This window comes from Mizuhopecten yessoensis, unplaced genomic scaffold (genome assembly GCF_002113885.1).
Source record: "Mizuhopecten yessoensis strain PY_sf001 unplaced genomic scaffold, ASM211388v2 scaffold4105, whole genome shotgun sequence".
Lineage (NCBI taxonomy): Eukaryota > Metazoa > Mollusca > Bivalvia > Pectinida > Pectinidae > Mizuhopecten > Mizuhopecten yessoensis.
This window is the reverse complement of record NW_018405378.1, coordinates 486,052-501,199: the sequence shown is the minus strand read 5'-3', so window position 1 is coordinate 501,199 and position 15,148 is coordinate 486,052. Positions and strand designations below refer to the sequence as shown.

The following is a 15,148-nucleotide window of genomic DNA, read 5'->3' as shown; positions in this document are numbered from 1 at the left end:
AAGGGATTTTTAATTTCATCAATTTCATGGGTGCCTTTTATCCAAGAATTCATAGGTCCATGAAATAACTACAAATTTGACAACAAGCATTTATCCATATGAGTGGATATACTCATAATCAACAAACTCATGTATACCCACGAAATGGCGTTTTGTCAGGAAACCACGAAATTTGAGCCCCACAAAAATATCTGATTTTACAGTAGTAGTTTTATTTATAATAATGAAATAATTTTGCATTTTTGTGGCCGTTGATTTTGATGGACAATTATTTTACACATTGTTTTATAGTGAGAACATCCAGTGACAAGATATATTAACTATGGATCTAGAGTGCTTTAGCAAAGGTGATATGTATAAAGAATAGTATTAGAACTGAATGGTATTCAGTCAATCTGTATAGCCCTACATAACTTATATATTAAATTACTAGTTGGATATCCTTAGAATATATAGCTAGCTGATGGTGTACTTGCTTATAATTAAAAAAATGAAATAATGTACTAATATACAAAGCTATGTTTCTGTGACAGGTGTTAGTTAATACTGATATTTAAAGCTATGTTTCTGTGACAGGTGTTAGTTAATACTATTATATAAAGCTATGTTTCTGTGACAGGTGGTAGTTAATACTAATATATAAAGCTATGTTTCTGTGACAGGTGTTAGTTGATACTGATATATAAAGCTATGTTTCTGTGACAGGTGTTAGTTGATACTGATATATAAAGCTATGTTTCTGTGACAGGTGTATGCCGAAGCGTAGCGTATGGTTGAGTCGGGGAACTGTGGACAGCAGCTGTAACCAATATGAGTGTGGTAGGTCTAATATACAAAGCTATGTTTCTGTGACAGGTGTTAGTTAATACTATTATATAAAGCTATGTTTCTGTGACAGGTGGTAGTTAATACTAATATATAAAGCTATGTTTCTGGGACAGGTGTTAGTTAATACTAATATATAAAGGTATGTTTCTGTGACAGGTGTTAGTTAATACTGATAGGCAAAGCTATGTTTCTGTGACAGGTGTTAGTTAATAATGATAGACAAAGCTATGTTTCTGTGACAGGTTTTAGTTAATACTAATATATAAAGCTATGTTTCTGTGACAGGTGATAGTTAATACTAATATATAAAGCTATGTTTCTGTGACAGGTGTATGCCGAAGCGTAGCGTATGTTTGAGTCGTGGAACTGTGGACAGCAGCTGTAACCAATATGAGTGTGGTAGGTCTAATATACAAAGCTATGTTTCTGTGACAGGTGTTAGTCAATGCTAATATATAAAGCTATGTTTCTGTGACAGGTGATAGTTAATACTAATATATAAAGCTATGTTTCTGTGACAGGTGATAGTTAATACTAATATATAAAGCTATGTTTCTGTGACAGGTGTATGCCGAAGCGTAGCGTATGGTTGAGTCGGGGAACTGTGGACAGCAGCTGTAACCAATATGAGTGTGGTAGGTCTAATATACAAAGCTATGTTTCTGTGACAGGTGTTAGTTAATACTAATATATAAAGGTATGTTTCTGTGACAGGTGTTAGTTAATACTCCTATATAAAGCTATGTTTCTGTGACAGGTGTTAGTTAATACTAATATACAAAGCTATGTTTCTGTGACAGGTGTTAGTTAATACTATTATATAAAGCTATGTTTCTGTGACAGGTGGTAGTTAATACTAATATATAAAGCTATGTTTCTGTGACAGGTGATAGTTAATACTAATATATAAAGCTATGTTTCTGGGACAGGTGTTAGTTAATACTAATATATAAAGGTATGTTTCTATGACAGGTGTTAGTTAATACTAATATATAAAGGTATGTTTCTGTGACAGGTGTTAGTTAATACTCCTATATAAAGCTATGTTTCTGTGACAGGTGTTAGTTAATACTGATATTTAAAGCTATGTTTCTGTGACAGGTGTTAGTTAATCCTGATAGACAAAGCTATGTTTCTGTGACAGGGGTTAGTTAATACTAATATATAAAGCTATGTTTCTGGGACAGGTGTTAGTTAATACTAATATATAAAGCTATGTTTCTGTGACAGGTGTATGCCGAAGCGTAGCGTATGTTTGAGTCGTGGAACTGTGGACAGCAGCTGTAACCAATATGAGTGTGGTAGGTACACTTTCGCCGACATAATATCAGGTGTTTTCAGATGGTACAAATTGTTCTTCAAAATATCATTCTAGTTAATATAATAAAGCTAATTGAGATTAATCACCTTTTAATTAAGAAATGATAGGTATGACCAAAGCATATTATGTAAACGATATCATATAAAAACAAGGCAGTGTTTGTAATTATCGTATTTCAACCCAATTAACCTGTTGTACTAGAATTGTTTTGTTTATAAAATTGATATTGATCCATTTGTCTGTTGTTTTCTGGCTATTAAGCTTTTAAAACGACCATTGTTAACCAAGACAGAAACAAGCCAGAATTCACAGTCTGAAAATGTAGCATGTTAAATTGAAATGAAGAAAATGATCCAGATAAACCGAAAGGTTTCATGTCAAAGCTCAGCCCTTGTTGAATGGGGAGATAACTCCTGCTTTCCTTGCGTTGTAGTGGCAGTGATGGGCATCGACCAGTGTGAGCGCCATGACCACGAACCTGTGTGTGACACGGACAACGATGAATACACAAACATTTGTCTCCTACTTGCCAAGAAGAAACGGCTTGCCTATAGAGGGCACTGTCAGGTACCGATCCTGGAGTGTATCACAATTACTTATCCTGTAACAGGTTATTTCTGCTGGGATGATATATATCTGCGATGTCGCGGGTCAATAATGAGATTGCGAAAATAGGGCCCGCAGAATAGTATGACAAAAATAAGCTGTGATTCCAAACTTTATAACCGTAGCGTCTTTATGAAATAGCGCACATGTAGTTGTGAAGATTCATATACATGAAGAGTAATGATGTTTCAAAAAGGTTAGATCGCACTTCTAATAGCTTTGTTGATGTTTTATTCAACAAATTACACTGGTGCGAAAGTTTTATTCCTTCACATGTCCATTAGGCATATCGCAAAACTTGTAATTCGTGTATTCTTAATTTTGGGTCGCAATTGTGATACGGTAGTTCATACCACATGGGTAAAATTTATTCCTTAAATAATGTCAGATAGGTGGTACACGTTACGAACACTAAGTAGAGTTGCTGATTCTAATGTGTCTGGATTTCTGGTTACAGAAATACTGTTCTGACAATGGTGTGGTTTGTGGGCACAATGGAGAGTCGTATAACAGTGAGTGTGCTGCGCTGGCTGACCGCACCACTGTCGACTACTGGGGACAGTGTAGGGCTGTCGGCATGTACTCAGGTAAGCAGATCAGTAACCATTAGTCAAACATAAACCACCATAGGATTAACCTGTGTCACGGGATGTTTGTAGATTTAAGCTCACCTGACCTGAAGGGTGATGATGTTTAACCAGTAGCATGCTGGATTGAAGTAAGGGCTATCAAGTTTGTTCAAATGAATGATTTTTATCCACTTTTAAGGTCACAAGAACCAAATTTCGTAAAAATAAATAAACGACTCCTTCTAATCAACAAAAAGGGCCTTAGGTGATGATATTTGATCAGTAGCATACTCAGATAAATGGCTATCAATTTTGATAGAATTAATGACCTTGACCTACTTCTAAAGTTGTGGGGGGTTAAATGTGTTTAAACATTTTAATAACTTCTGAATAACCAAGAGGCCTTGGGTGATGATATTCTACAAGTATTATGCTGGAATGAATGACCTTGATCCACTTCCAAGGTCACATTGATCATATTTGTTCAAACCATCAAATGGCTTATTCTGATTAACCAAGATGTCTGAGTCATGTTGGGAGATAATTACATTGTAGTTTAACTGCGTAATATTTAGGGTCAGGGATATTTACACTGTATTTAAGCATTGATGTTGTTAGGGTCGCGGAATACTCACACTGTAGTGTAACTAGGTCCGGACTCTGAGGTTGTCCATTGTTTACCTACATTACATTTGTAACAGGAAAGAGAGTAGTGACCTTCCGCCGGGGATCAAACCCGCGATCCCAGACTTTCTAGTCGGACACTCTACCATTGAGCTAAAGGGATATTCCCTCAAGCGCTAAGCTTCAAGGTGACCGTCATTCTATGTACAATTAAAGTCTGCCACACATTATTAACTGATACACTCCTGGACTGTTGTAGGTAACTTGACCCAGTCTAATAACTGTGAGAATGTGGCGTGTCGTGCTGTGGGGCCGAAACACTGTCAACCCATCACTCCGCCCGGAGGCTGCTGTCCGGTCTGTGGTAAGTTTACCAGCATTGGTTATTGAGACACTAAGTTAGGGTTCAGAGCATTGTCAAGTCAGTGATGTTACCATAAACACACCCATATTATTGTCTTGCTGAAGCATTTTACAAAATTAATAATGTTTTCGATATTTGAGTGTTAGAATAGAAAGTAAAAAAATGAAAGACTGATAGACAACACTTGCATTGATGTCTCTGTTTACAATATGTATTTATTTTATCTTAACAGAGTTATCTATCTTTAATTAGCTATTGATGGCGTCACTATTCCTGTCATGGTTAACTATATCATGATATAGGCATATGTGTCCACAGTTTTATTACTTTAGGGGTAAAAATTACCTTTAGTTTTAAGAAGACTTCTGTAGGGGCCAAACCGATCAACACTTGTAATAAATTTCAAGAACTACCATCGTCAGAAACCCACGTTTGATTGTACTAGCATTTATCGATAAACGGTAGTACGATCGAACATGGGTTTCTGACGATGAAGAACTACCTTTTCCTTTACCTGTTATTGAATCTATGACAATGAAGCCCATTTTACTCAATCGCCCTGCATACTTAATGTATCCAGACGAGGGGCAGAGGACCAGATTATTCCTCCATTGAAGAAACCATGGTATTGGCGCTAACCTAAATTTGAGTAAATTAAGGTATCGATGAATGTTGAACTGTAGTCTTTTTTTTCTAGCTGCAGAGATCCGGATTCTATACAGCCAGGAGCTGATGAATGTGGCGGCCTCTGCCATGAATAGTGCCGAGATTACTGTGGCAGACATCTTGTTAATCCTGTCGCGCCAACTGTCCGTAATTCAGTGTGACCTGTATGGCTACCTCAGTGTGGAAAACAACCTTGTCATTCTGGTTGCTCCAGTTTCGGCGCGTCCTAGTATGCTGCTGGTAAGAGCTTGAACACTAATTTCATTACATACCGGTCAAATCTTATTATCGGGATACAGCCTGTTTCAAAGCCATCTAATACATATAGGATCTTACATGAGTTTCCATTTCATATGAGATTTATGAAACGAGTCAGAAGAATTTTTCAATTTAGCGAGCCTAGCTGGCGAGCTAAAATGAAGAATTTGAGAGGAGTTTTATAAATACTATATGAAATGGAAACGAGTGTAAGATTCTTTTTATCACATAATCAACATTTATTCGTGTAAATCGACAATTATCACGCAACATTGAAATGTAAAAAGCCGCCATTTTGACTCCAGTGCTTAAGTCTGTGACATCATGTACTTGTCCCAGGCGTGACGTGACAATTGAAACAATTGAAAATTACAACCAATCACAGGGCTGATAGGTTATATTACACAGGTTAATACGCAAAAAGATATGACATGGGTATATTGACTGGATAACACGGTACATTATGTGATAAAGGGTGTTCCACGCTGTGATGAGGCCAGATTATTTTGCCCCAGTAGCTCCTCTGTGGCTGGAACACTTTGTTTGTAAGCCACTGAAACAGGAATTTGATTATTTTGAACATTTTAGCAAGGGTTGCGGGTTCGAATCAGGGCACGGCACTGTGTGATATTTTTGAGCAAGATACTTTACTCCGCTTGGTCCAGTCTTCTCAGCTGTAAATGAGTATGTGGTTGGGCAGTGCTAGAGTTGTTGAATGCTAGCTGTGAGCACTTTTTTCTGTGATGTTCACAATGATAACAATTGATGTCACGTTTTACAATCAGATAACATCATATGATATTGCCTGGTACTTGGCTTATATGTACACTATTAGTCTTACCAAACCAAATCCTGTTCAGCAGAGGTACACAAATAATAATTTACTCTTTCCGGGTTGACTGATTCTGTTAATTCCATTATCGGTGTAGCACTTCATCTTCAATCTCTCGTTTCTGAAGAAGTATCTATGTGAGGTTTACAGCAAGTATAATCACAAGGCATGTAGAGTTATCTTCCTTATGAGTTCGTAGTCAAAACCTGCCTTGAGCAAGGGGATTCAATATGCCATGTATGAATTTCAAAAATTTACATAAATATGATGTTTTGTTTTTATTTTCAGGTTCATGCATGCTCAAAGGAGGCCGAGAGATTAGGATATTTAATACAATCGGACAGTCCGTTGATGAAGTCCTACCTGGCCCTGAGTCCGTTACTTCTGGCCTCAGTTCATACCCCGGGGGTGGCCAGCCTTCAGTCGACAGCCACCTCTCTATCTACACCTTCTCTGGTAGTAAACACCGGACTTCTTATATATACACTATATACATGGCTTCATTATGTATAGCTCATTTCTAATCAGAATCTCACAGACTTTTTCTATTGGATCATCGACGTCTGTTGATCTAGGATGATCACTATGTGGTCGTTCTACATCTGTTGATCCAGGATGGTCAGCGTGCAATCGTTCAACGTCTGTTGATCCAGGATGGTCAGCGTGCAGTACTCGTTCAACGTCTGTTGATCCAGGATGGTCAGCGTGCAGTCGTTCAATGTCTGTTGATCTAGGATGGTCAGCGTACAGTCGTTCAACGTCTGTTGATCTACGATGGTCAGCGTGCAGTCATTCGACGTCTGTTGATCCAGGATGGTCAGCATGCAGTCGTTCAATGTCTGTTGATCTAGGATGGTCAGCGTGCAGTCGTTCAACGTCTGTTGATCTAGGATGTTCGTTCGGCGCCTGTTCAAACAGTGCATTTGCTACTGTGGTGATGCACGCAACAGCAATATGATCGGTTACTGGTAAACCTCATTCGACCCTGTCACACAAGGTCAAAGTGCATTGTGGGAGCTGTCCATGGCTTTTAGCCATACAAAGGAATCTGTGATTTATACTCAAAGTATCAAAACATCTGTTTCTACAGTTAACACGCGCAGGCAGATCAGACGATGTAGCTGTAACATATGTGATATCTGTAATGATGAGCAAGACGTTGTCAGTTCTGACTTCATTTTATCATGATAAGATACCTAAGTATCATTTGTCGACTGTCAGGTAGTGCATCAGATTGGAATCCAGGAAATGTTCAAGGCAGGAATAACAAAGTCAAGTATTCTACAAAGTTCAAGTGTTTTGTCAGACAGAATTAATTTATTATAAGTGTGTTAAATATGTACCTTTAAATTGTTTTGCCTAAAAAAAAAAAAAAATCATACTTTAATTTTAGGGATGACCATAAAATGCCTTGAGGGTATACTGGGTGTGGTATATTCTGTGAAGGTGTGTTTATAACAGTCACTCCTACACAGACTTCATCAACACCTAAACATCAGGGTGACAAGATTTATACTCGTCGTATATAGAACTTGGGCGTTGAAAAGTGGCTTTTTAGGAACCATTAGTGCTTGGAAAGTTAACTTTGTCACTGGGATGCATGGTCTGTGCGAAATTGTCGTAACATTCAAAGAGAAATTTCCTGTGAAAGTCTGGTTTTAGATTATTGGGATGTTTAGCCTAAGACACTGCAATGGTAGTCTAGCTGGTTTAAACATACTTTGTTTGAAGAAATCAAAAGGTATACAAGCTATAGAAATTGTATACATGGTTTACCAGCCGTGAAGAGTAACTCCAGCTTCATAGGGAATAAAGTGTGTCGTTACCTATAGTTACTCAGTAGATAAACATGCAATCAATTAAGTCTTTTTGTCGAAGGAATGAAATCTTAGTTTACCGGGCCAGCAGAGCCTGTAAACTCATGCCATGGCACAAATTTGTTTTGAAATGCAAAAATGTTGTTCATAATGGTATAGTCTTATCTGTCTGTATGTCCGTCCATCAATTCATCCAATATTAGCTTCTGTAACTATAGCCTTGATTTAGAGAGGAATTAGTGAAATTTTGTAGAGTTATAGGCACTTGTGAAATTCTTAAATTACAAGGGTTGCTTGACCAGTATTTAGCCTAATGTGGAATTTTCAAAAAAAATGAAATATTTAAAAAATACCATTACAGCAGTTATGTTCAAGATCAGACATGATTTGACAAGTTCTATGGAAATTAATCAAAATAACAGTGGAGCTTTGGTGATCCTTATCGTTGAAAATTCTACAATACTGCAATCACAATTGTTTGGGATTGACAAACCAATTCCTGTTAGATTTACGCAGGTTATAGATTTGGAGTGGAGAAAGATCTCCAGATTACCGTAGTTCAGATGAGCAAAGGTCCACTGTAATTTAAGAAGAATTTTTGGTATTTGTGAATAAATTTTGTACAAATCATTTGAAAATCATAAAAATTGAACCTTAGAGGAGATTTTTAAGTGGTCAAACACTCTGGGCTGGATGCTGATCTTACTATTGAGGTAAGGGTAGAGTATGATCACGTCAGATGAGCGTTAGTTTATATAGTATTATAGTTAGGATTGTGTGAAAGGCTGATATTATTCATGTCAGAATAAAAGCTACGTTAATTAAGCATATATATCGTGTGATAATACATGACCTCATTTGTTATTTAAGGCTGTATGCTGCCTTACTTCATTTGGATTAAGTTAGTTCAGGAGTGACATGCACCAGTTTAACATCAGGATGTTATGCAACCCATTTTAGTTTAAACATATACCATGAAATTTAAACAATGTTGCAAAACATCTTAAATGTATAACAATAGGCCCAAAAAAAGCATTAGATAAAAAAAATACTTTCTGGGTGGCTTCTTTTAGCTGATTAAAAATTCTAAACAAACTGTTTCACTAAATGGTTGAACACCCATTTCAGTGGGAACTTGGTTGAGTTTTCCGTGGACACGTTCCTGCACTAAAGGTTACATTTGGGTAAATATTTCATACGTCTAACCAAAAATGTTTGAAGGGAGATAACTCTTATCACAAATCACAGAAATGATGTGGAAGGATCCCCTATATTTTGTGTTGTTAAGCAGTTGTATTTCTTAGAAACCCTTCTTTAATGCAGTTAAAGTTTTAACCTTTTAAGCATTAACGCTTGAGAATATTTTGAAATTCATAGATAAGCATTATAAGAATGTCCACGTTATGTATGACCTTCCGGGAGCTTTACAATCACCCTTTCGGTGATATGAGTATAAGTAATCTGACCTTATTCAGGAAACATTTTTTTTTATATACTTATTCAAGATGAACCGGGATGTTTGAGTTCTTATTCTTATCAGAGATGCTAGAAATGGCAAATGTATAAATTCTTTAAATAATTTGGTTGTTTTCATCCAGACAGCATTACATGTATTTCATAGTTTATCAGCCCACTTAAGGTGGTCATGTTCTTACCAATAATAACATTCAACATTTTGGTTTTAGCACAAAGGAATAGCATAGAGTATTTCTGTTCTAATCCATTTTTGGTTATCTATACATTGTTTTTGTCAATAACAGGGACAAAAAACAGATCAATCCGCAGACTGATATACAATGATGGATGTTACAGTTTTAACTGCCTTTTATCAGACATCTGGTGAACTATACAGGCCCTTTTGACTCGGTTTTCAGTTTTGTATATTTCACACAGCATTACATTTATTTATTAGAAACAGAAATATTTGTTCAAATGTTTTGAGAAATATTCCTCTTGATTTTATTGATGTTTTACTGAATCAATGTACCAAAGAACAAAGCTGAACAGCATTAGTCGTCGACGGTTCTATATGTTAACATAAATCATTTCTGCTAAACAAAAGGCCAAATTTGATGTGGAGCTGAAATGGAATCTGTTTTGAAGAAGCATTAATTATAAGAACCTTGGTATAAAGATTTTATATATTTTTTAATGTTGTGAAATCTAACGTTTGTAAGGCTCCTTCAGATCCATGTAGACTTGCTTAAGTCCTTTAGATGTTGTATATGTTTATTTTTCATATAAAAGGTTGCAATCTGTATGGCCAAATAATATAAACACTTAATACACCTTTTACTGATACAAAATCAGATTGTGTTTCGTCAGCATTAAATCCTTATACTAGAACATGTTGATGACCGTGTTCTGTAACATATGTTATTGATTACATATATACCTATATATACATGTATAATATGTACTAAATATTATGTTTGTTAATGTTTAGTATCCAGGGTGCAGTCAGTTGCTTTATTGCAATTACACATGAACTCATTCACCCCTGAAGACACATTTGAACCCTTCCAATTCAAAGGTTGGAATAGTTCATTATGTAATTTCAGGGGTGAATGAGTTGAGTAAAATTTTCTTTTTATTTATCCTGTAGAGATTATTTTTAATCCGAGGACAAATGTTTAATTGACGATTTCAGTTGAGGAGATTATTATTGAGGTGATGAGGCTTATACAGTTATAGAATTTCTTAGGTCAGTGGTCTGTTTATTTAGCCAAAGATTTCATAAATAATTTTATGTCTGAATAAAGGCAAACTTTAAAAAGCATTATGTAATGAGAATTGACCCGCAGCCGAGAGAAGTATACCTGATTAAGAGGGATAATTAGTTCACTCGATTTTGTTTACTTTGATGTCTGCTAACGTCAATATACACTCACAAATATTTTTATGTCAAAGTGACATTTACGTCATGAAAATAACTTCATTTGCAATGTTAATTAAAATTTTTGAGATGACAACATTTGAGATGTCTGATCAAGAATAAAATAAGAAGGAACTGCCTCAGGATGACACATTCCTACTTTCCTTTAAATGAGGGTCTCAAATTTTGAAATTCGTAAATATCGATTCTCACTAATTCGTCCATTTACTGCAAAAAACTCTATCATTGTCTAATTTCAGTGGAAAACTTAATGATATTTTTGGGTTAATAAAGGTAAGTGTTCCTTACATTGATTTTTTTGATTTGACTCGGCATATTTTATATCTTGTTGTACTGTATAGTGTCTTGCAGGTCTAAAATCATGGCCGTCACTTACAGTATGGTACGTGGATTTCAAAGTCACTTATCCTAAACGAAATTCTATTAACTCATTCACCCCTGAAATTTCATAATGAACTATTTCAACCTTTGAATTGGAAGGGTTCAAATGTGTGTTCAGGGGTCAATGAGTGAACAATACCATCAATATTTGGTTGTCCCAACAATATCCTCACAATCCACACCACACGCCAGTCACTAGTCATGCCAGCTAACTCTTTATCACAAAGACCACAAATCTGGGGGTGTTTTATTTAGTTGGTTTCTTCAGGCTGCGACTATAATTAAAATATAACCTGGCAAATTGTTAGTGCTATGTGGTATACCTATGATGTGAAGCTTTTTGTTATGAACCCGTCAGGTCAGCTGACAAGGCTGCACGTGGGGCCGTCGTATTTACGTATTATGTATTCTTGTATGATTTGTTATAAACTATACACCTTCTATGATAGAGATAAAGAAATATATGATCACATGATAAAAAATATATCTGTACATAAGATTTTTACACTTGTATTGTATGACTGTGTGTTTATATTCCATTCTATGACGTATTAGTTAAATATTGGAATTAGTTTCTGTGTATTGTATTTGTAGCTATCATGAAGAAAGAACTGGAATAAGAGCAGACATATATGTATTCAATCATATTTTAATTGAATTTTAATTTTTCTCCATTGTGTTAAAGAATTCTACAACTTTTTTTTTTTGCGGTTGGGGTTTAAGTTTTGATAACTCAGGAAAAACTGTGTTAAGGATTTCTCTCCCTTTGTTGTATAATGAAACTTAGACCAAATCTATTTCAAACACAGATTTTCAGTAGTTTTGAAACTAAATAATTTCACTTATTGATGCAGCGTACCTTTTAAAAGTTTTTGATGAGGCTAGCTTACGTTTGTTGTTCATCAGCCTCTGTAAAAGAGGTATGGTTATGAATCCGTGTTAAAAATCAAAGATGGCCACCAGCTTTATTTTCTCTCTAAAAAAGGCTATTTATTGACAAGTGTTTTCAGTTATGTTGAAAATAGGTAATGTTGTTTACCAGTTAAACAAAAAAATATAGTTTTTTTGGGCCTCATTTAACTCATTCACCCCTACATGTTTAAACTGGACTTGCCCAGCCTTTGATTCGGTAAGGTTCGAATGTGACTTTAGGGGTGAACAGGTTAAAATAGAATGATAATAGGAGAATTGAATCAGTATTTTACAGTTCTGGTATTTATCCTGAAGGTGATTGAGATTTAGGAGACAAACTAAAGCAGATCTAGTCTGTGGCCTGTATTTGTTTTGTTATTTATTTACGGGGACTCCCTGATCGTGCTACCCGTGTATACGTGCATGTTTGGGATCTAAGTTATGTGTTAACCATTGTCATGTGTTAGTTTTTGTTTTATGGCTATGTCATCAGTTTTAAAACAAAATTAAAAAAGTCAAATTGTATGGACAGTATTTATAGCATTTCACCCAAAAATCATATTGTAATTGTTTCTTCTGTCTTCAATGTAAAAACAAAGTTGAATTATTTTATTTCATGATCTGTCTATGTCAGTTTACATAAAACAGTGAGTAGATTCGAGATTTTTGAGTTTATTTGAACAAAATTAGGTATGGGATAACGGGCCTTAATTTATGACTTTGATAATGTTTTTAATTTATTCTTTAACAAAGAAAAATGCATACATTATTATTTGCACAGAACAAAAGAATACAACTGTTACGTGCTCTTGTTGAGCTACAGAAGTTGCTGGTGCAAGCTTGGTGCAAAATATGTTTTTATCTCGAGTTTCCACAAATGTTGTCTAATGTGATGCATCAGGAACGTTTAGTTGTCAGCATGTTTTCTTTCATATTATTCTACCTCACCGTCAAACACTTTAGGAATTCTCGGAAAAAAACAACTCATTACTGTTCTTTTGTTGTTTGATTTTCTTTACGGATTTGTTTTGAGACTAAGTTTCTGAATTGAAATATAAAAGAAATGGTCAGATATTGGAGGTGTTCGGGTTCTGTCACAACCCGACACAATTGGCTTCACTTGATAACAAATCTGACTTGAAATTAAAAGCTGATGTTAAAATTAACTCGTCAAAGTATTCTCAGAATAGATTTTTTCATTGCATTTCAAAGTTTTCTTTAACTTCATTTTAAGAGGCCTTGATTTCATCATTATTATTTTTGTGTTAATTTGAAATGTTGACAGTCGAAGACAACAGTTGCTGTTTGAAAGTAATTGACTTTAGTAGATACACCCCATTATCATTATAGACACATCTAGTCAAAGTGTGTGTGTGAGCTAGGATGTCTGGTCTGTGTGTGTGAGCTAGGATGTCTGGTGTTATCCGAGACGTCTGGTCTGTGTGTGTGAGCTAGGATGTCTGCTCTGTGTGTGTGAGCTAGGATGTCTGGTGGAATTCGGGACATCTGGGCTGTGTGTGTGAGCTAGGATGTCTGGTGTTATCCGAGACGTCTGGTCTGTGTGTGTGAGCTAGGATGTTTGGTCTGTGTGTGTGAGCTAGGATGTCTGCTCTGTGTGTGTGAGCTAGGATGTCTGGTGTTATCCGAGACATCTGGGCTGTGTGTGTGAGCTAGGATGTCTGGTCTGTGTTTGTGAGCTAGGATGTCTGGTGTTATCCGAGACATTTGGTCTGTGTGTGTGAGCTAGGATGTCTGCTCTGTGTGTGTGAGCTAGGATGTCTGGTCGGTGTGTGTGATCTAGGATGGTTGGTGTTATCCGAGACATATGGTCTGTGTGTGTGAGCTAGGATGTCTGCTCTGTGTGTGTGAGCTAGGATGTCTGGTGTTATCCGAGACATCTGGTCTGTGTGTGTGAGCTAGGATGTTTGGTGTTATCCGAGACATCTGGTCTGTGTGTGTGAGCAAGGATGTCTGGTCTGTGTGTGTGAGCTAGGATGTCTGGTCTGTGTGTGAGCTAGGATGTCTGGTGTTACCCGAGACATCTGGTCTGTGTGTCTGAGCTACGATGTCTGGTCTGTGTGTGTGAGCTAGGATGTCTGGTCTGTGTGTGAGCTAGGATGTCTGGTGTTACCCGAGACATCTGGTCTGTGTGTCTGAGCTAGGATGTCTGGTCTGTGTGTGTGAGCTAGGATGTCTGGTGGTATTCCCGACATCTGGTCTGTGTGTGTGAGCTAGGATGTCTGGTGGTATCCAGGACATCTGGTCTGTGTGTGTGAGCTAGGATGTCTGGTGGTATTCGGTACACCTGGTCTGAGTGTGTGAGCTAGGATGTCCTGTGGTATCTGGGACAAAGAAGATCATATCTAAACTGGGTGTTTGAATGAGTGAGCGTAAGGTTCTATGCAAATGTATGAATGTGTTTAGATCTACTTGTAATTTATAGATTCAAAGTTACTTATAGCAGCTGTGAAGATTTTGTCATAGGACGTGTGTGTGTGTGTGCGATGAATGTGCACATATACACTGTATATATAAAAAATTATTGTGCACGTGCGATAATCATGTGACATCACCTGTTATTGATGAAATAAAAGAAAAATGTTATTTTGTTGTGAAAAAACGTTTAAGTGTTTTTCTTTTATCACATGACAGTCACTTAAGCTATTGCTATCTGTCTTTGTCAGTTGTGCTTTGTCCGTCGCCCATTTTTTGTTTGATACTTAAACTTCAATTCTACTGATTAATTCTTTGTCAGTTATGCTTTGTCCGTCGCCCATTTTACATTTGATACTTAAACTCCAATTCTACTGATTAATTCTTCGTCAGTTGTGCTTTGTCCGTCGCCCATTTTACATTTGATACTTAAACTCCAATTCTACTGATTAATCCAACACTTAGCTGGAATAAACAATGCATTGTCCTGATCAAATTTTATTATTTTGAAACAGTTCAAAACCTAATATGATTTTCATGGCTGCCATTTAAAAATCTGTTTTAGGTTTAAATTCCTATATTACTGAATAACAAGAGAATACCAAGGTGTCAACAAAACGTTAATTCAAACTCAGAATCGA

The 15,148-nt window shown here is 36.3% G+C and overlaps 1 protein-coding gene and 1 long non-coding RNA gene across 2 annotated transcripts in view; one reads left to right on the top strand and one right to left on the bottom strand.

Annotated features, from left to right (window-relative positions):
- LOC110448505 (reversion-inducing cysteine-rich protein with Kazal motifs-like) overlaps positions 1-7,153 on the top strand; it is a 97,683-nt gene extending 90,530 nt beyond the window's left edge. Inside the window, exons 18-23 of the mRNA XM_021494778.1 lie at positions 749-819; positions 2,583-2,716; positions 3,213-3,342; positions 4,208-4,312; positions 5,010-5,218; positions 6,357-7,153. Coding sequence (XP_021350453.1) covers positions 749-819; positions 2,583-2,716; positions 3,213-3,342; positions 4,208-4,312; positions 5,010-5,218; positions 6,357-6,581 — 874 coding nt within the window. The 3' untranslated portion in view covers positions 6,582-7,153. The remainder of the gene's footprint in view (positions 1-748; positions 820-2,582; positions 2,717-3,212; positions 3,343-4,207; positions 4,313-5,009; positions 5,219-6,356) is intronic.
- Positions 7,154-7,245: 92 nt separating this feature from the next.
- On the bottom strand, positions 7,246-14,688 carry LOC110448506. Its single transcript, XR_002462732.1, has 2 exons — positions 14,380-14,688; positions 7,246-13,488 (listed from the first exon to the last, which is right to left on the bottom strand). It is a non-coding gene; the product is annotated as an uncharacterized LOC110448506 (long non-coding RNA).
- Between the last annotated feature and the right edge of the window lie 460 nt (positions 14,689-15,148).